The sequence below is a fragment of the Cebus imitator genome, unplaced genomic scaffold (genome assembly GCF_001604975.1).
Source record: "Cebus imitator isolate Cc_AM_T3 unplaced genomic scaffold, Cebus_imitator-1.0 Scaffold142, whole genome shotgun sequence".
Lineage (NCBI taxonomy): Eukaryota > Metazoa > Chordata > Mammalia > Primates > Cebidae > Cebus > Cebus imitator.
This window is the reverse complement of record NW_016107457.1, coordinates 3076881-3097801: the sequence shown is the minus strand read 5'-3', so window position 1 is coordinate 3097801 and position 20921 is coordinate 3076881. Positions and strand designations below refer to the sequence as shown.

General features: G+C 35.1%; 1 protein-coding gene and 1 pseudogene across 2 annotated transcripts; one reads left to right on the top strand and one right to left on the bottom strand.

Annotated features, from left to right (window-relative positions):
- Positions 1-548: 548 nt before the first annotated feature.
- On the bottom strand, positions 549-20318 carry CDK1 (cyclin dependent kinase 1). 2 transcript variants are annotated; one of them, XM_017542295.2, is made up of 8 exons: positions 20164-20318; positions 18495-18556; positions 10573-10729; positions 9646-9769; positions 7000-7170; positions 3356-3519; positions 3122-3263; positions 549-1509 (listed from the first exon to the last, which is right to left on the bottom strand). In XM_017542295.2, exons 2-8 carry the CDS (start codon positions 18529-18531, stop codon positions 1411-1413), a joined length of 894 nt encoding a protein of 297 aa, XP_017397784.1. In that variant the 5' UTR covers positions 18532-18556; positions 20164-20318; the 3' UTR covers positions 549-1410. The 2 variants fall into 2 exon arrangements, with proteins under 2 accessions (XP_017397784.1, XP_017397783.1); XM_017542294.2 differs by having other exon boundaries at positions 20126-20316.
- LOC108313765 lies at positions 14725-15844 on the top strand (annotated as a pseudogene).
- Positions 20319-20921: the final 603 nt, after the last annotated feature.

The following is a 20921-nucleotide window of genomic DNA, read 5'->3' as shown; positions in this document are numbered from 1 at the left end:
ACAATCCACAATTTGAAAAGCAGATCTAATTCAATGCCTCATTTCATAGGTAAGGTAACACAAACCTGTGGATATGCCATTAGACCATCTCCAACCTTTAGTGTTACCTTTCATTTGCCAAATTCCTGCCATGCAGTCCTGAACAACCCTCCACATTATAACCCCAAATGACTTCCATTAATAGGCTCTACATTCTCTTACAACAAACTAGCTTCCACCAAAGACCACAGAACAAGACAACCAAACCACCAATCTTAAAAGGTCCCACTGCTGAAGAAAGTGACCCACATTTTTTGCTTCAGAATGCAAAATTTCCAAGACAAGACGGATTAGACAGATCCCTCATTTACACATCCCATCAGTACAGTGTAAAAATCAGTAACCCAGCAATGTACATTCTAGCCCATTAACCAGGAGGAAAAATCGAGATTTGGTTGAAAAAAGAATAGAGTACAGTAAAAAAGTAATACAACTATTGTACATTTCTCTTGATTGCAGCAAATAATTCAAATCAGGCTGCTTATTGGTAAGAATCACAATAAGCAGTATTATTAAACAATTCCCAAAGCTAGTAATTTTAGCTAAATATTTATACATTAGAACCTTTTTAGAAGGCTACTAATAAATACTATGTCAAAATGTGTAGTTTTAAACTCAGACTTGAAAGCCAAGATAAGCAACTCCTTTAGTTATTACTCCAACCAAGGCATAAAGAATTCACTTAGACAAAAAGCTTTCAAAACCTACCTAAAAATAGGATGGTTCATATATTTTCAAAACTGTTGCGGACAGCCCTTGATCTTTGTAAGACTTAGCAAACGTTGGCAATGCTCTCAGGTCAGCTTTTTAAGTTACTGAAAACTCCTATAAATTTAGCATCATTTCTCAAATCTGTATGGTTTTCTCATTCTGACTGCTTAAACATTTAGGTCAAAAATTAAATTATCAGGAGAAAAATATTCATCTTTAGGCAGGTTGCATATTTGTCACATGGCAAGAAACTGATGAGAATATTTAAACATTCAGAGCATAAAAATACTTCAAAGCATTATGAAACTTGAACTTAGCACTTTCCTAAACTTTAGTAGTTCCAACTACAGGAAAATACAACTGCCGTAAGGACTGAGATGATTTAAGCCAACTCAAACTTTTTCCCAGTTCCTGACATCAATATTATAGTTTTATTATAGTAACAAATAGTTGGTACAATGAGACCTACACACATATACAGAATTATATTTAAATTCATATAGAATATTTACATTTTAAGTTATACTTTTGAAATTAGAAGATGAAGTACAGCTTAAGTTTGACAACAGAGAAATATATAAGACAAAAATAGACAGAGTTAACAATAAAAACACAACTATCTGTTCTTGATATAAGATGTGGAAACTTTTTGTCAGAAAGCTACATCTTCTTAATCTGATTGTCCAAATCATGAAAATATGGATGATTCAGTGCCATTTTGCCAGAAATTCTTTTGGCTGGATCGTAGATTAACATTTTCTGGGAGAAAAATGAAAATGAGATACTTATTTATGAAATAAACCATTGTTTACAAAATCCTCGTAAAGCCTTAACTTTTCTAGCAATAAACCAAAACTATCAGTGAATATCTATTAAATGAGCATTTCCATTAATTTAACACCAAACCACACAAATGTCTCATCCCCTACATTTCACCCTTTAGTTCTAGAATAACCCACTTCATACATCATAGATATTCTCAGTAACCTCTTTATCAATTACGGTAAGACTCAAGCATCCATAAATAGCTTTAAAACCAAGACATAAATTTAGGAAAGATGACTAGTTAATTATATTTACACTGAGAATTAAACGGCATCCTGAGTTATTTTATTTACAACATACTTGAAATGGCAATTAACTATGGCAGTTTCTGATGTAGCGTTCAACAAGTTCCAAATAAACCCCTCCACAGCACAATGTGTTATAAAAATAGCTAAAAATGAGTCACTAAATGAATTACGGTCAGATAACCTAGTGTTAAAGTTAGTTTACGCCCCACCAGGAAAAGCTAAATAAAGTTTAGGAGTGATGCTAAATTTGATCTTTAAGAAACACTAATCTTAAAAAACAAAATAAAATCAACAAGCAGACTAGAGATTTTACTAACTAGTTACCATCTGAACTCTCATGTAACCAGCACCATACAAACTGCTACAGATAAATCATGGTACTCAATTCTCACAACTAAAAGTAGGTATTAGTGCCATCTTACAAATGAGGACACTGAGGCTCAAAGGGAAGTAACTTGCCCAAGTTCACAGAGCTAAGAAATGATAAAGTTCAAATTTCAAATCAGTTTAATTTACATTAATGGTTCTCAACCAGGGTAGACTTTGCCCATCAGGAGATATTTGGCAATATCTGGAGACACTTTTGATTGTCCTAAGTGTGAAGACTATATTACTGACATCTAGAGAGTAAAAGACAGTGATGCCATACTGCTAAACAAGCTATGATGCTCAGAACAATGCCAGCAACAAAGATTTATCCACTTCAAGATATGTCAGTTGTGGCTAGACTAAGGAATCTGATTTATAGTATTTGATTTGGGAGAAATCTAAGCTTAATTTGGTGGCATAATGAAGTCTTAAACTGTGAAAGAAACCCAAAGACCAATGAGAAAATATATACAATGGTATAACAATAGATCTTTCTGATGGAGAAGCTAGGTACAAAGGGAGAAATAAAGCTTATTCAGACGATGACTTTAATAATTAAAAATATCAACCAATAAGAAAACCCTTATGTCTAGCATAAACTAAGTAGGCTCAGTAGTGACAAAAATGCTAGAAAGGAAAGCCACTATAGTTCAGCAATTTAAAAACAACAAAAATGTGTATTAACCCTGGCCTCTCCTTCAGAATGTCCATAGCTACTTGACAGATAAAAAACAAGAACTAATGCTAAATCCTCCTCTCAAAGTCACTAGCGCCTCTTGATATCTAAAATGAAGCTGGTATAATACAATGTACATAAGACACCTAGCTCAAAAATGTTTGTTTTCTTCCTACTTCCTAGGTAAAAGAAAGAATTGAATACATTCAGAATCATCAATAATTTGAAAGTTAGTATAAAGGGCACTCCTTACTGAGAGCAAATCCAAGCCATTTTCATCCAAGTTTTTGACATGGGATGCTAGGCTTCCTGGTTTCCACTTGGGAAATGTATTCTTATAATCCTGTAAAGATTCCACTTCTGGCCAGACTTCATTATTGGGAGTGCCCAAAGCTCTAAAAAACAGTTAAACAAAAATTTCTTAAAGCATAAATGTAATCTCATTGTTACATGTTACCTTTATTATTTGAGTTTTTAATAGCTCTACCTGAAAATCCTGAAGAGCTGATCAATTTCTGAATCCCCATGGAAAAGTGGTTTCTTAGTTGCTAGTTCAGCAAATATGGTGCCTATACTCCAAATGTCAACTGGAGTCGAGTAACGAGCTGACCCCAGCAATACTTCCGGTGATCTGTACCAGAGTGTTACTACCTATCAAAAAGCAAATTTTTACAATGAATAAATGTGGTGCATAAAATTACCTAAACTTGAACATTTATATTTTTACTAGGCCTGTCCTTTAAAGGTTGTATGACTATCACCAATAATATTGTTTAAATCAATTAAAAGTACACACAATTAAGATCAATATTTCATTTCTAAGTTCTATTCATTAGAAGAAAAAAGATAAAAGCATAATAAATTTTCTTTTGCTTTCCAAATTACTAAAGATCAAGGCAGTTATACAGAGCCTTATCTCCCCCACCCCCCACCAACCCTGCTGAAAAACCAAAATCATTGATTTGGGGTAACACTGAACAAAGTGCAGGAAGGGAGGGGAGGAAGGAAATAAGGAAGGAGGATCCAAATTGCAAAGGAGCAAGTCAAATTGTCCCTGTGTGCAGAGATGATCTTATATATAGAAAAACTTAAAGACTACACCAAAAATTCTTAGAACTGATTAACAAAATCACAGTATATAAAATCAAAATCAGCACACAAAAATTAACAATTTCTATACACCAGTAACCAACTAGCTGAAAAAGAAATCAAGAAAGCAATCTAATCTGCAATGGCTACAAAGAATACTTTTAAAAACCTAGGAATAAATTTAACCGAGGAGATGTATAAACTCTACACTAAAAACTTAAAACATTGATGAAAGAAATTTAGGAAGATACAAAAAAAGACAAGACATCCCATGTTCATGAATTGGAAGAATTAATATAAAAGTGACCATATTACCACCCAATGCAATCTACAAATTCAATGCAATCGCCATCAAAATATCAAGGACATTCTTCACAGAAATAAAAAGAAATCCTAAAATTCATATAGAACCAAGGAAAAAAAAAAAAAAAAAAAAAAAAAAAAAAAAAAAAAAAAAAAAAAAAAAAAAAAAAAAAAAAAAAAAAAAAAAACCCTGAAATAGCTAAAGCTATTCTGAGCAAAAAGAACAAAGCTGAAGATATCATACCACTTGACTTCAAAAATGTATTACAAAGCTATAGAAACCAAAACAGCATGATTAGCATAAAAACAGATGCATAGACCAATAGAATAGAAAAGAGAATACAGAAGTAAATCCATGTATTTATAGTCAACTCATTTTTGAGAAAGATGACAAGAATATTCACTAGGGAAAAGCTAATCTCTTTAATAAATGGTGTTGGGAAAACTGAATAATCCATATGCAGAACAATGAAACTAGACCCCTATATCCAACCATAAACAAAAATGAACTCAAAATGGATTAAATAAGACCTTAAACTATAAAACTACTAGAAGAAACAGGGTAAACACTATTAATATTGATCTGGACAAAAATCATACGGGTAAGACCTCAAAAGCTCAAGCAACAATATCAAGAATAGACAAATAAGGCCAGGTACAGCAGTGCATGCCTATAATCCCAACACTTTGGGAGGCCAAGATGGGAGGATCGTATGAGCCCAGGAGTTCAAGAACGGTCTGGGAAATATGCTGAGAGCCCCGTCTCTGCAAAACTTTAAAAAATTAGCCTAGCATGATGGTGTCTGCCTGTGTATAGTTCCAGTTACTCAGGTGGCTGATGTGGGAGGATCACTGGAGCCCAGGAGTTTGAGGCTGCAGTGAACCCTGTTCCCACCATTGCATTCCAGCATAGGCAGCAGAGAAAGACCCTGTCTCAGCAACAACAAATAGACAAATGGGATTATATCGAACTAAAAAGCTTCTGAACAGCAAAAGAAACACAGAACAAAGTGACTATCTGCAGAATGGGAGAAAATATTTGTAAATCATTCGTCCAACAAAGAATTAATATCCAGAATATACAAGAAATTCAATGACAAAAAATAACAATAAGAATCCAATTTAAAAGACGGTCAAATGATCTGGATAAAACTTTCTCAAAAGATATACAAATGACCAGCAAGTATATGAAAAAGTACTCAACATCACTATTCATCAGGGAAATGCAAATCAAAACCACAATGAACTATCACAACCCAGTTGGAATAATTATCATCAAAAGACAAAAAAATAACAAGTGCTGACAAGGATGCAGAGAAAGGGCAACTCTTATGCACTGTTGATGGGAATTTAAATTAGTAGAGCCATTAAGAAAAACGTTTGAGAGGATCCTCAAAAAACCACAACTAGAACTGCCACATAATTTAGCAATCCCATTGCTGGGTATATGTCCGAAATCCTGTCATTTATGGCGACATGGATGAGCCGTGAAATAAGCCAGGAACAGAAAGATAAATACCACATGTTCTCACTCATATGTGAAAACTTAAAAAGTTGATCTAACGGCCATAGAGTAGAATGGTGGTTACTCAGGGCTTACAAGAGGAAGCTAGAGATAAGCTGGTTTATAGATACAATTACAGCTCAATAGGAAAAATAAGCTCTAGTGTTCCACAGCACTATAAGGTGACTACAGTTACTAATAATTTACTGTAAATTTTCAAGTAGCCAGAACAAAGAATTTTAAATGCTCACAACACAAAGAAATAATAAATATTTGGGCCAATGGATATGCTAACTACCCCAATTTAATCAATACACATTACATACATGTGTCCAAATACCACACTGTACCTCATAAATATGTAGAATAACGTGTTAATAAAAAATGAATAAGTCAAATAACAGCTTATTAGAGATCTAGAACTAACCAACCATTTTAGTATATTTATCATAATGGTAAAAATATTGCCTCTAACTTAGAACAAAGCAAATGAGGTCAATAGTATTTGTTTAAGACAAAGGAAACAAAATAATCTTAATCTATTTATATAGCCATGTAAAAAAATGATAAAAAGAGCTAACAAGCAGCCAAGGCACATAATCAGTTATAAGTTTTGATCTGGAGAAAGTATCTGGGTCAAGGGTAGACAACTCCACAGAAGACAGCTTTTCAATAATCCTTTACTATACAATGTTCCCTTTCCTTCAGAAACACTCAATGCCAAGTCAGCAATATAACACAGATCAAACATAATTATATTAATTCCTAAACGTATCAGAAATAATATACTCTAAGGAACAAAACTTGTTTTTGAATCAATCTGACTATAATCAGGGAGGGTCCAGTCAGGAGACAGAAACTGACATGGTGATTTGAGTGGGGAGAATTTAATATAAAGAATTAAACTATAACAAAGGATGGGAATAACGTATATAAATCAAGTAAAAAATAATGAGAATGTAAAAACTGTAGCTAGGGAAACCCTTCCTCCTGTCATATCTCTCTAGTACCCTCTACTTTAACAACACAGCAGCTGGCAAAGAAAAAAAAATACTTAAAAGGCTTTGATTCCATTTTCAAATAGCATGCAATGAATTTGGAGCTGATAGGCAATAAACTGATACTGGCACAGAGTAGATATCTTTTATTGAGTTATTTTTTGACTTCACAAATACAGAAAGAAATCTAGTAATCACACACATTCAGAAGCCATCAAAAACCACTATTCTACTTACCTCATGTGTATATACTCTAATAGGTATTCCAAAAGCTCTGGCAAGGCCAAAATCAGCCAGTTTAATTGTTCCTTTGTCATCAATCAAGAGATTTTGAGGTTTTAAGTCTCTGTGAAGAACTCTTCTAGAGTGACAAAACACAATCCCCTGTAGGATTTGGTATAAATAACTCTGGAAAAAGCAAATAAAAGTCAGAAACTTAAGTAAAGCATACGATTTTCTAAACAATCAATCTATTTCAAAGATATAAAAAATTAGGATGCAAAGAAATAATCACTAAAGCTGTTAGGCCATTTTAGGCTAATAAGCATTTGTGGGTGGGAAGCCCATTTATATACAACATCATATTTGTACACTTAAGAAAATGATCTTCACCTTATAGACATATATATATGTCTATAGTTCTATAGCCGTGTGAACTCATTTAGTTTTTTAAAAAAAATTTGGTCCCCGATCCTTAAATTACAAGTTGGTTTTCTACACAGAAGTTTCTTGAATATCTTCACCTTATAGACATATATATATGTCTATAGTTCTATAACCATGTGAACTCATTTAGTTTTTTAAAAAAAATTTGGTCCCCGATCCTTAAATTACAAGTTGGTTTTCTACACAGAAATTTCTTGAATTTTATTCTATATACCTCTACCAACTAACTCTATTTTCTATCTTGAATATGGTTGGCCTTCTCTTTCATTTTTACATATTCATTTCCTTTTTGAAAAAATTAGATTCTAAAAGTGATGGCAAAGAAGATATTATGATTATATATTTAAATGGATAAAATTATCATAAAATGCTGCTTAGTAGTTCAGAGAAAAGTGCTTTACAACATCACTGTCATTTGAGGTAACATGGCTATTACAAAAATATAAAGTAAACAGAAAAATTACTTAGTCTGAAATTGGAAAATAATACAGATGCTCCATCTTAGAAAGACAAGTGGCATTCAAAAACAAAACAAAACATAACAGATGCTCCATCCAGATAAACTCATTCTAAGTTGAAAATATCTTGTGAAAATGCATTGAAAACACCTAACCTACCAAATATAGCTAAGAGTAGCCCACCTTAAATGTGTTTAAAATACCTTAGCATATAGTCAGAAGTGTTGAATACCTCGTTATTTATTGAATACCGTACTGAAAGTGAAAAAACAGAATGGCTGTATGGGTAAATGAAGTATAGTTTCTAGTGAATGTGCATCACTTTCACTTCATTGTAAAATTGAAAAATTTTAAGTAAAACCATCATTGCCTGAACATAAAACCAGTTAGAACAACTGGCTAGCCATATGGAAAAAGATAAAGCTAAATCTGTATCCTAGCTTTTAAATAAAAATAAATCTTGATCCATACAGAATTTAAGACAAAAAAGTGTGTGTGCGGGACAGGACTTACTAAATCTACCAGAAAAATACTGACATAAATTGTTCTAATACATACAATCTTTGAGTGAGGAAGACTTCAGCAATGCATAAAAGCAGAAAGTCCAAAAGTCATGCAAGATTATTAAAGATAATATCCTAATAAAAAATAGTGGCGAATAGGTATAGGCTGTTTATAATTACTAAATATGAAGTGTTAAAATTAAAACAATATTAATATGCCTTTTTCACATAATGGATTGGTAAAATAGTTAAAAGATTGATAAAACCAAGTTTTGGAAATGATGTACTAAAACAGTAAGTGTTATACACCATAAGTATTTAAGAGTAAATTGCTACAAGTTTTTTTAGAGGGCAATCGGCAATATCTATCAAAATGTAAATAAACATCTTTAATCAATCATTCCAGCTCTAAAAATGTATCCTATAAAGTTGCATACAAAGATAAATTATCTATAAGGACATTCAGTGCAGTACTGTTAATAAGAGCAACAATAACCAAGTTGGAAAATAAATGTTCATCAATATGGAAGTGGTTTAAATAATTATAGGTGACATGTAAATGGACATAGATCTACATGTCATATTTTACACAAAAAAGGGAAAATATGTATACACACACACACACACACACACACACATATATGCAAATAATTCCCTTTTGTGTAAAAAAAATCTTTATATACATACAAAGTGAACATACAAGTAAAAGATTACAAATAAAACTAACAACAGCTACCTCTGTAGAGTGGTTGGGTAGAACTGGTGTAAGAATAAGACACTTTTATATTACTTCAGTAAACTATACAATTTTATAATTTAACTGAAATATAATAAATGTCTACAATAAATTGACCAAAACATATTCAAAACCAGAATAAAACACCTACAACTACCACTCTGCCCTAGGCTTTCATTACTTTGTATAGCTAACAGCCAAAGAAAGACCAGACTACCCTAGTTTCTAACAATACTTATCACTTCTATGTTATCTCAGGCACTACTTTTTACTTAACTAGAAACACTATCTGGTAATAACATGGGTAACTCTAACCTGCATAAACTAACTGTGAGGGAGAAAAATGAAAGACTTTTCTTATTCTATTTTCTAACACTTTTTTCAAGTATATTACCATAAAATGCAGGGACTTCTATATATAATCCCTTTATATCCACAGTGCATAAATATTAATAAAATTAATATCTTAATTAATTTTATTAAAAATTAAAATTAAAAATAAAATTAGGCAAGCTTTTACCTTAACAAGTGAAGAATCCATGTATTGGCCAGGAGGGATAGAATCCAAGTATTTCTTCAGATCCATGGAAAGAAATTCAAAGATGAGATATAACCTGGAATCCTGCATAAGCACATCCTGAAGACTGGAAAAAAAAAAAATTATATGAAAAAAGAATCCAGCAAACATTTTTGACCTCTGTTTCACAAAATAAAACTCCTTCCATAATTTCACAGTTGCTATAATAAAAAGTGGGGAAGACATACTAGCTTCCCTAATGGACAACACAAAACTCAAATTTGGGAAAGGAATCTCAGAGCAATAATTTAAAATTAAGCCTTGAACAGGAGGTGCTTACTTATAAGTAACCTGTATTCCAAAAGAACATATCTAGATTGGCTACTAATTGCTCAGAGCTTATCTTTTCACTGAAGTCAATTACACAAATAAATTTTTAAGTGGTATCTGGCCTTAAAAGCTACTTCCAATCTCCAGCCCCAGCCAAATACGATTAGATTTTAACTTAGGCTATTAGGAAGACAGCCCCCCGAAAACACCCAATGCAAATACTTGAAGGAAAAAAATCTTTTTCATTTGACCTAGCTGCCTTTCTTAAGACTCCGACTGAAGGGTCTTCAGGCACTAGAACTCCTAAGAGAGAGTTGGCAAAGCTCTATAAAAAGGGCTTTATTCCTATGGCCAATTTACCTTGCTTTTCCAGCCTCAAATATTAATCTACATTACCAAGCTCCTGTGACTCTGTTCCTGCTTTAACAGCCTATTCTATTTTACATAAGTGCAGCATTCTCAGCTAACAAAAATAGTAGGGTTCTAGTCCACTCAGTAAGGCTAGATCAAGAAATTAAGCAAATGTAAAGATTTCCAAGTTGAAATTTACATTTAAAATAGCATGCAGAAAATGGCTTACATTCAGATATCATACCATACCTGACTATATTTGGATGACGAAGTTCCTTTAATAGAGAAATTTCCCGAATTGCAGTACTAGGAACCCCCTCCTCTTCACTTTCTAGTCTGATTTTTTTCATGGCTACCACTTGACCTGTAGTTTTGTGTCTACCTTTATACACAACTCCATAGGTACCTGAAACAAAGTAAATAATACACTGTGTGACACAACCCACAAACTAAAAGATCTTTTTTTTTTTTTTTCCCCTGAGGCAGGGTCTTGTTCTCTTGACCAGGCAGGAGTGCAGTGGGGCAATCAAAGCTCAATACAACCTCTACCTCCTGGGCTCAAGGGATCCTCAGACTCTCATGTAGCTGAAACTACAGGCACGCACCACCACACCCGGCTAATTTTTGGCAGAGATGGGGTTTCACACCATGTTGCCCAGGCTGGTCTGGAACACATGAGCTCAAGCAATCCACCTGCCTCACCGTCGCAAAGTGCTGAGCCACCATACCTGGTCAAACTAAGATTTTAAGATTATTGAATACCGTAGGGGTCACATGATAGAAATGTCTGGCATGGCCAGATGGGAAATATCTTACTCATACCCTCATTGCTTCCAAAAAGAAATTGAGAGTTGCCACAATCTGTATGGCTTAAAAATATAATTCATGTAGTCATCACAAGTTTTCTATACATTTAAATTACCGTTAATGTTCCAGCATATTTTACAGAAGAAAATAGATCATTTGCAAATTAAAATTAACCTCCTGCCAATATCCTACCCAGCAATAAAGTTGGCAAAAAATATAGTGTAAAAATGTGGGCTCAGGAAATACTACTGATAAGAGTCACCAGGACACTTTTAGAAAATTCTGCAGTGCTTTATGCTTTTCAAAACACTTTCATCTGTATCTCAAATACAGTAAACAGTCCTCATTCTCAAAAGAATGATAAAAGACCAGGTGTTTGTTTATTAGACCTATTAAAGCACGTAATATGTACTAAATATTAGGAAAGCCTCACACCCATTTGCAAGTTGATGAAAACACTGATTTTGATATATTGGCTTCAGGTAATGAGCAATGTCAATAGTAAGGGACAGTAGGGAGGGAGGAGGTGGATACAGGGAATGAAATGGTAATAAGCAAGAAGACTATCTAAAATACATCATATATGTGGCAGCACTGAATTCCCTAGATAAGTCTTTGTAAATTTGGGTCAAAGTTTAGGAAGATCCTGAGCTCCTTAAGTACACATAAAATGTTGTTGAATAGGTTTTGCTTTCCATGGCATTGGTTTAACTTCAAAAGTGATTAGGAAGAAGGCCTCTTCTATAGCTTTTATGAGTTTCTCTGAAGGTACCAATATTTCAAAAAGGCTAACAACCAGCAAATTAACAACTGCTTAGTTAGAATATTAAGCCCTTTGAGCAGTAGCAAATTGATGTTACTTAAGCTTTGTTCTAACTTTTTTTGACAGAGACTCTATACAAAAGTCTGTTTTCTTAAATACCGATGTCATTTTAAAACTATAAACTTACATAAAAGTCATTTTATATTATTTCAATTGTGGATCAATATATAACTTGTTGATAACCAAAATTACTCTGTGTTAAAGGAGAAGTGACTATATTTTATCCTCACAGCCATCCTTAAAAGTAGGTAACCTTCATACACTTAAAATCTATACTTTTTTGGATGTATATTAAGCTCACATTAAACACAAAATGTAGGTAAACTAGTACCACACTCATCTGGCATACTGTTAAAGTGATCTCAGGAAGATTAGTCACTTGTATAATACAGTCAAATAAGCAGTTAATGGTAAATTCAGTTTTTCTAGCACCCTTTCTTCTCCCTCAAGTGTACAATCTCATCTAATCCTAATTTTCGGAATTAACAATTGATTAACCAGTGGCCAACACTCAAGGTGTTAAATTTTAGAGATAATATTACTTCTCACTGAACTACTGGAATGGGATTAAACAAAGCAGAACTATTCTATTAATCATCCAAAATTATTTTTTAAATACATCATATATGCTCCAAAATGAACTAAGAATTCCAAAGATAGAAATACTCTAGGGTATCTAACTAAATATGAATAACTAAGGAAGCAAAAATCATTAACACAGGTAAGCCCAGGAGATTAGTCTAAATCTAACAGAAGACTTATCCCAGGAAACAAACAAACAAAAAAATATGTAGGATATGATCAAGTTATGGAGGCCCACAAGCAGAAGACCTTCATTAAGCAAGTATTTATCAAACGCCTACTAAATGCCAGGTAAGGTTCCACTATTACGGATACAGCTACTCCATGATCCAAAAAGACATTTTCTTAAGACAGGAAGGAGTTCAAGGATTAGTATAACAACACTCAGATTTCTGTAATTCAGAAGAAGCCAGAGAACAATTTTTGTAATATTTAAAATAGAAAAGTCTGGATGTATTTAAGAAATGGATTAGGTTGTCAAGACTCACTGTCAAAGTGAGAGAAAAGGCAGAGACTATTCTAAATCAGAATTAAAGAGGTATTAACTGCCACATGAAAGGCATGACCTTGGGTGAATATTCAGAATATACACGCAGATTTAGGGGGAGAACATCTCTACAACTTATTTGAAATGCATTAAAATGCAAAAACATCTGAATGTTCTCACCACAAAGAAACAATGAAGTGATGGATAGGCTAATTACTATGATTTGATCATACAACACACACATGTATCAAATCACCAAACCATGCCCCATAAACATGTACAATTAAAATCTGTCAATGAGAAAAATAAAAAATAAACAATGCTAACATACACACAACGTAAATATGACAAAACACCAATATCTTGGTAAAGTATTACAAGTTCACGCATAAATCTTTCAATGTATCTATAGATTTGGAAATGTTCAAAATGAAAAGTTGAGGGGAAAAAATGTAACTTTAAAAACAGTACTTTACTACTAGACTTTAACCAGATACCTGGAAGAACCAAAAGAAAATTGTGTGTGGATTATTTAGGCCTCCAATTATTTCCACAAGTTCATTTTTCCAAAATAATATCCAGTACATAATCCAAACCAATCAGGCACTGGAGGAGAAAAAAAAAAAAAAACCAAAAAAAAAAAAAAAAAAAAAAAGTTCAGAAAAACAAACAAGGAAAACAGATGTTATTATTATCTATTTGTGTATCTCCTGTGCGTTGGGCACTACTGCCAAGGAGTGGGCAAACAGTTGTGAACAAGACAAAAATCCAGCTCTCAAGGACCCATGGTACAGTAATTAAAAAGGATATTAAGCATGATGCAAAGGGAACTACAAAATGCTCTTAGACTAGACGAGGAGATTAAAAAAAAAAAAAATGAAGCCAGTAGAGACTGGCTTCCAGGTAGAAAGAACAGCCATTGCCAAAACTCACAGGCCAAGTCACAGGATACATTTGAGGACATCGAAGAAATCCAAATTAGAAATGAGTGGCATTAGATGAGGCTGGTAAAGAAACAGTGTTCATAATAATAATACAACTTTCAAATGATAAGCATTTGAAGGTTTTCTGAGTTAAAGCACTCAAATGCTTTCCATAATACCGTTACATTGAATAATCGTATCTTTTGTGGTAAGTCCAATTATCACCATTTGCAGAGGGAGAAAGTGAGATCCAGAAAAGTTAGAGGGTTTACAACTGTCACACTGCTAGAAATGAAGAATGGGGGTCTTATGACTTACATGTATGTAGCGGATTAAATTTAAAATTCCCTTCTTAACTGCTCTTATTTGTAGTAGCAATTAAAGTACTTTTCTCAGGAGTCAAATCTGTACTCTCTTGTATGCTTGGAGTTCTATCATCTTAAAGAATAATATATTTACACTTTAAGAAGGTCTCCTTTTGCCAGGCGCGGTGGCTCACACCTGTAATCCCAGCACTTTGGGAGGCTGGGGGTGGGGGGGGGCGGTGGATCACCTGAGGTCAGGAGTTCGAGACCAGCCTGGCCAACATGGTGAAACCTCATCTTAAAAAAAAAAAAAAAAAAAAAAAAAAAAAAAAAAAAAAAAAAAAAAAAGAGAGAGAGAGAGGAGGCGGTTGTCGTAGCAGAGCCCTCTGGCTGTGTATGTCTGAGGCTTCAGCGCCTGAGCCGCGGACGGTTTGCTGAACCCGTTAGTGCACCCGGCCAAGACACGCCATCACCATGTCCCGCTACCTGAGTCCCCCAAACACGTCTCTGTTCGTCAGGAATGTGGCCTACGACACCAGGTCTGAAGGTTTACAGTGTGAATTAGGTCGTTATGGTCCTATAGTTGATGTGTATGTTCCACTTGATTTCAACACTCGCAGTCCAAGAGGATTTGCTTATGTTCAATGTTCAATTTGAGGATGTTCGTCATGATAAAGATGCTTTACATAATTTGGACAGAAAGTAGATTTGTGGACGGCAGATTGAAATACAGTTTGCCCAGGGGGATAGAAAGACACCAAATCAGATGAAAGCCGAAGAAGGGAGGAATGTGCACAGTTCTTCATGCTATGATGATTATGACAGATACAGACTTTCAAGAAGCCGAAGTTACGAAAGGAGATAAAGAACTTGGTCTTTTGATTACATAGAAGATCGTATAGTCCTAGAAACAGTAGATGGACTGGAAGACCACGACGTAGCAGAAGCCATTCCGACAATGATAGATTCAAACACCAAAATCGATCTTTTTCAAGATCTAAATCCAATTCAAGATTACGGTCCAAGTCCCAGACCAAGAAAGAAATGAAGGCTAAATCATAAATCATGTTCTAGGTCTGCATCTCACACCAAAACTTAGAGGCACCTCTAAAACAGATTCCAAAACACATTATAAGTCTGGCTCAAGACCTGAAAAGGAATCAAGGAAGAAAGAACCACCTAGATCCAAATCTCAGTCAAGATCATAGTCTAGGTCTAGGTCAAAATCTAGATCAAGATCTTGGACTAGTCTTAAGTCCAGTGGCCACTGATAGTATAAACCACAGTCATTTTTAGGCATGTATCATTTACTCACAGTTTGGTTTACTTAAATTATCAGGAATACAATGTTGTAATGATGCTTAAAAAACATTTGTTAGTTCTCACTGTACCAGGCAATGGTTATAATTAAAATGATATGCTGTTGAGAAGCCACTCTTAAGAGTCCAGTTTGTTTAATGTTATGGGCAGCTACCAATTTGTGGTGTCTCTGTATATTTTTTGTAAAGATTCTCATTTTTTATGCTTGAAGTATTTGGTGAAAAGATGTTGGTTGACCATAATTTGCAACATTGTCTCATTAAAAATAAACTTTCATATTTGTATTTGGTAGAACTGTTAACCTAGAAATGTAGCTTGCTAATAAGACAGAATGATACAAAAGTGTAGTAGTAGCCACAGTACAGCAATGACTGCTCAGACACCTTTAGGTTCAGGGTGGGCCTTTATGTCTTGTCAAAATGTTTAGGCAGAGCCGGGAGTGGTGGCTCATGCCTATAATCCCAGCACCTTGGGAGGCTGAGGCTGGTGGGTCATGAGGTCAGGCATTTGAGACCAGCCTGACCAACAGGATGAAACCCCCTCTGCTAAAAAGACAGAATTAGCTGGGCATGATAATTACTTATGATGAAGTGTGGATTAGTTCTTTTGTTAACCCCACTGTCTTGGGGAATGATGCCAGCTGGGTTAGGTAGGATTTTCAGGGAGATTGAGTTTTTGACTGAAACATGGAGGCTTCACTGCTTTTTTTCTTGTTCCTGTGAAGATTTGGAACATAGAAAACACAAAAACTTATCTTAAAATTTGAGGTCGACGACAAAAATAATTTTAAGGAAAAAGGAATATTCTTATGCAGCTATTCTAACGTTTAAGGAACATTGCTGACCATAATGTTGTTTAGTTTTCTTACTGCTGTTAGAAGGGAGTAAATTGTTTCAAAGCAGCTGTTTTGTGTGTGTTTGCGTGCGTGCGTGTGTGTGTGTGTGCGCGTGCATAGTGTAAAAGAACTGAAATTTTTTGATGCTTACAGCAGTTGGCCTGTGCATTTGTATCAAAATTTGCCTGCCTCTTTATGAGCGAGGCCTGCTTTTCATACCTCAGTTTATTTAATATGAGGCAAGTTGAAAGACAACACTCATTCTAGGCCATTACGTGGTGCCATGAAATTTAAAATAATTTTGGAAAACGGATTAGTCAGTTTTAAGCCAGAGTCACATCTGAGTTTTTGATTATCAGTGTAGTATCTGACTAAAAATGAAGTAATATCCTTAACCATTTATAATTTCTAGTATTTCTCTGAAAGATCGTTTTGGGGACAAAAGTGACTTGACATGTCCACTTTCATTTCAGAATAAAAAGCTAGCATCTTTAAAAATCAGATTGCTTGCTTACAGATATAAGAATTATGGAGAAACAATTCCTTTTAGAGGATTAATTTTTTCAATTTTGGTTTTTGGAATCTAGGCTTTGCCTGTAAAGAATAAAATGATGGATTTTAAATACTGCTTGTGGAATGTGTTTAAAGGATTGATTATTCTAGAACCTTTGTATATTCGATAGTATTTCTAATTTTCATTTCTTTACTGTTTGCAGTTAATGTTCATATTCTTCTATGCAATCATTTAAATGCACGTTTAATTTTTTTAGATTTTCCTGGATGTATAGTTTAAACAACAAAATGTCTATTTAAAACTGTAGCAGTAGTTTGTAATTCTAGAAAAGAGGAAACTTGTGGGGTTAAACTTTGTATTTTCTTTCTTAGAGAGATTTCTAAAAAGGTACTTTTATATGTTCTTTTTAACAAATATTGTGTACAACCTTTAAAACATCAATATTTGGATCAAAACAAAACCCAGCTTATTTTCTGCCTGCTGTAAATTAAGCAGGCTATAATAAAAACGAAATGAAGGAAAAAAAAAAAAAAACAGTCTCCTTTTATGCCAAACTGCAATGAACACTAATTCTTTGGAGATTTAAGAAACATACTACAAGGCATTAGACACACTAATCACATATTTTTAATTTGGCAGCAAAATTCGTTTAGAATGGGTATGAATTAGGTATTTAAGTGATTAAAAAATATATATACATACACACACATCCAATCTAACACCACGCTAACTAGTCATTCCTATTTCACTAAATTCCCTCCAGTATAGCCCCATTGTTTTTTACTATTTCTTGCCAAGTGGGGTCTTTGATCACATTAAAAATATAGTTGGGGATTTTCTTCTGGCAGAACCTATACAAACTGGACTCTATTAGCAAATTATTTTGTATTTGGAAAATTGAGAATGTCAAAACTCCTGGAAAGAAACTTGGATGTTCTGTTAGGGGAGTCAAGGGGACAGGTTAAGGGATATGATTTGTGCTATATATAGAGCTAAAGATTCCTTCAAGCACCACAGAAAGGGAATGATTATATATATAAGTTATAGTTTTAGAATAGATTAAACATGTACATATGACAGGTCATTTATACTTAAGGTAACTAAATATCAAGATTAACTTAAGACTGACTTAATAGAAGATTAAGTCAATTATTGTAACCAGTCTAGAAAATCTGAATAAAAACATTTATCATCTTAAAAATAACTGAGACTAAAAATATATTATGAAATTAGTATAATGCTGCTGCCCTAACCTCTGCCCCTCAATACATGTACAAGTTATCAATAGTGTCTTCAAAACAAAAGTAATGCTGTAAGTGTTGGGTATCAAAAGAATGTAAGACTATCAGGGTGAGGGGAAGGATCATTAGGGACTCAATAATTTTGATTCTCTTGAAATATGAACAAATTTGTGTTTAAGTTACTATGTAAACAACAAATATTAATGTACATTGGTATTACAAGACATCTTAATGGTTAAATTTTAATAAATATTTACATGTGTTCATATTACAGAAGTTGGTAGTAGCATTGTTGAATCATTCCAAAAAATTTTATATTGCTAAAGCCACTCACCTTCTCCAATTTTCTCTATTTTAGTATAATCTTCCATAGTTAGTCAATAGGTATGGTAGATCCTAAAATGAAGGGAAAAACTGACTTAATTACATGCCACTAGCTCAAGTAGTTTTAAGTATTGAGATACTATATATAAAGCATTTCTCACAGTGCATACTGCAGTATATAGTAAGTGTTCCATAAATATTAATTACATTCAAATATTTACAGGGGTAAGAACTCCTACAATAACTTTCCATCCTTCTTGACTCCTGAGACATTGGAAACATTTGTATATTCCATCCTAGTATAGTATTTAGCGTCTTCCAATCAAAATAACCCTCAAATTCAGAAATCAATTTGTCTATTCTTTCCAAACAAAACCCGGAATGTACCATTTGACACTTTAAAGTAGTACCAGCATGTTCCAAAGTTATACCGAAATATTTCAACAAATTTATACCGCTTTATGATATTCCTAAGATCATTCAAAACACGATTTTTTAAAGATATAGAACTAAAATATGTTCAGACTGTTCATTAGGAAGATTGTGTTTAAAGCGGCAAAAACGTTTAAGTGTTTACAGTGGCCCACGTGACAATTTTAATCTTTTTCCTTTGCTTGTAGAGGTCACAGAAAAACATGCTCAAGACTTTCAAGGTACTTTCTGCACGAGTAGGAAATACCACTTAAGCACGCTAAAACAAAATAATGAAAAGTGCAATTCTACAAATAAATTATAGCCTACGCAATGTCAAGTGTACAAGCAGAAAAGCTGTATACTTGAATCACAATGAATGGTTAAAAAAAAGAGCTGACAATCAGAAGATCAAGGCTTCCTCTGAAACTTCCTATGAAGTTTGCCAATGAAACGTCAGAAGTCCAGGCATAATTACTTCGATTTTTCTAACACGCATCACTGACGATAAAATCATTTAGAAAGCCCACTCTGAATAGGTTTTTAAGTTCTATTTCTCATTCATCTTCAAAGAAAAATCAATCCAGGAGGAAGCCGAGGTATATCTTTTTAAATGAAAACAACAACAACAAAAACTGCACTACACTGTTCTTGAGTGTTGAGTGCCTGGGCTGAGTGTTCTTAAGAACTCCAGGTGGGCCGGGGCCGTGGGCAGAGCCAGCCGGAGAAGGCCCACGAGTTCCGGGAGCGGTTTCTCAGGACCGCCTGGCTTTAGGAACCTGCGCCCGTACCTGGCCCAGGTGCGGCCCCGCTTTCTCACCCCGAGGCAGGATGGGAGGGCGCGCAGGGGGCGGGTCCAGGAAGGAGCCGGCCACTTCGCAGGCGCTCAGCGTGGGGGAGCGGACTGTGCTTCAACCTTGACCCGAAAGCCTCCCCAGGAAGTTTCTGAGAGAAGCCGACCTCGAGCCCTGACTGCAGGCAGCCCCAACCGCCACCCCCACGCCCCGGCTGAGCTCCCTCAGCCTCCCTGTAAAGCCGGCCCGGTGTGGCTCACATGCCCAGGCCCCGGCCTAGGCGAAGGCCCTGCCTCCCCTCCAGAGACCCAGCCTGGCCCTGCGCAGATCCCTGCTCCCCAAGCCTGGCCTCCTACGAGGACTCCGTTCCTCAATACTCGCCCTCTGAGGCCCCCGGGCCAGCCTCTAGGCGCGACCCCGACACCAGCCACTCTACCTGGCTTTTTATCCCACGGCAGCCGCAGAGGCAACTACCACAGCCGCGTCGCTTTCCGCTCAACTTCCAAGAGCCAACTTTGAAGCGAAGTGCGAGCAGTTTCAAACTCGCCGCGCTAAAGGGTCCCAGATCCACCAATCAGGTAACCCGTAGACTTTCAAAGCAGCCAATCAGAGCCCAGCTACGCTTGGGCAGGCCTCGTGGGTGGGTAGAGCGCGAAAGAAAGAGGAAAGAGCGGCTGGAGAAAAAGCAGGAGGGCGGGCGCTCTCCTCCAGCCCGGAGAGTGTCGTCCTACTGTTTCTAGTCAGCGGAGCGGGAAGCTACAATTTGCTCCGTTATTTTTTTTAAGTTTTTTCTCCCAGCATTGCCACAGTTCAAATTTATTGCACTCAGAATAGCTCATCACTGAAAACAAAAAAGGGATATTGTGTTTACATTCAGATTACTTTAACTTCTAATACTTAGGGTTAGCAGTGTCTTGTTATGTTTTTCTAAATGCATGATTTGCGGGCTGGCTCCAAAGAGCACATTTCAGTCACCCTAAGAAGGAAATGGAAAACTCAACAGACTGCCTCAAAAATGTAAAAGAATATTTATTATTTATATCGTTGTGCTTTGTTTCTACCTCATTTGAATTTTAAATTAATTTTACATTTTTATTACACAATTAAAAACATTTGAAATGTTTTAAATTTTTAAATATTTTCACATAAGAATTTTAAATATATAGAGAGGCATATTTTAGAGACTGGGTCTCATCACATTGCTCATTCTGGCCTCCCACTCCTGGGCTCAA

What these genes read in the sequence shown, in the direction of transcription:
- CDK1 (XM_017542295.2), bottom strand. Translation starts at nt 18,531, where the DNA reads ATGGAAGATTATACTAAAATAGAGAAAATTGGAGAAG. An exon ending in AATAGAGAAAATTGGAGAAG is followed by an intron (nt 10,730 to 18,494) that starts GTGAGTGGCTTT and finishes ACTTTGTTTCAG; the next exon opens with GTACCTATGGAGTTGTGTAT. An exon ending in ATGGCTTGGATTTGCTCTCA is followed by an intron (nt 1,510 to 3,121) that starts GTAAGGAGTGCC and finishes TTTTTCTCCCAG; the next exon opens with AAAATGTTAATCTACGATCC.